The following is a 499-nucleotide window of genomic DNA, read 5'->3' on the forward strand; positions in this document are numbered from 1 at the left end:
GGCTTTCCCCTCCGGCTCTGTGGGGAGGGGACGCTAGGACCCTGCCCGAGACGGCAGCTGGGAATCCCCCACCCCCGGGGGGTAGGTAGAGGCTGCAAGCGGCTCAGCAAAGAGCCGCAGCTCCAGCCGCGCGGCAGAGAGCCGGCGGGCAAGGCAGAGCGAGGGGGATCGGAGCCCGGCCCCAGCCGCAGCGCCTCCGCCCCGGGACGGCGCTGGCCACCCCGCCCGGCCAGGGAGCTCAGAGCTGGTAAAGTTCGCCCGGTCCCCGGGCAGTTCCCGGCCCGGCTCGGTCTCTCTCCGGCTTAGAACAAGAGGAGTTCAGGCAAAGGCGCGGCGGGCGCTGTGAATGCAGCGGAGCCGGGGCTGCGAAGCGATGGCAGGCGCGGAAAGTTTGGGCCAGCGGGACACCTGTCTGTGCCCCGGGTTTGCGGTCTCCTAGCCCAGAATCGCTGCTGCTGAGAGGGGCGTGTTGGGATGTATGAGGGGGTGCTGGGGTGTG

General features: G+C 70.7%; 1 protein-coding gene across 1 annotated transcript in view; it reads left to right on the forward strand.

The window, feature by feature from the left end:
* The first annotated feature begins 373 nt into the window (after positions 1 to 373).
* The window catches only part of LOC112111530 (thyrotropin-releasing hormone receptor-like), a 22,759-nt gene continuing 22,633 nt past the window's right edge, over positions 374 to 499 (forward strand). The window contains exon 1 of the mRNA XM_029911781.1: positions 374 to 430. Coding sequence (XP_029767641.1) covers positions 374 to 430 — 57 coding nt within the window. The remainder of the gene's footprint in view (positions 431 to 499) is intronic.

This window comes from Terrapene carolina, unplaced genomic scaffold, assembly GCF_002925995.2.
Source record: "Terrapene carolina triunguis isolate 2854851 unplaced genomic scaffold, T_m_triunguis-2.0 Scaffold130, whole genome shotgun sequence".
Taxonomy (NCBI): domain Eukaryota; kingdom Metazoa; phylum Chordata; order Testudines; family Emydidae; genus Terrapene; species Terrapene triunguis.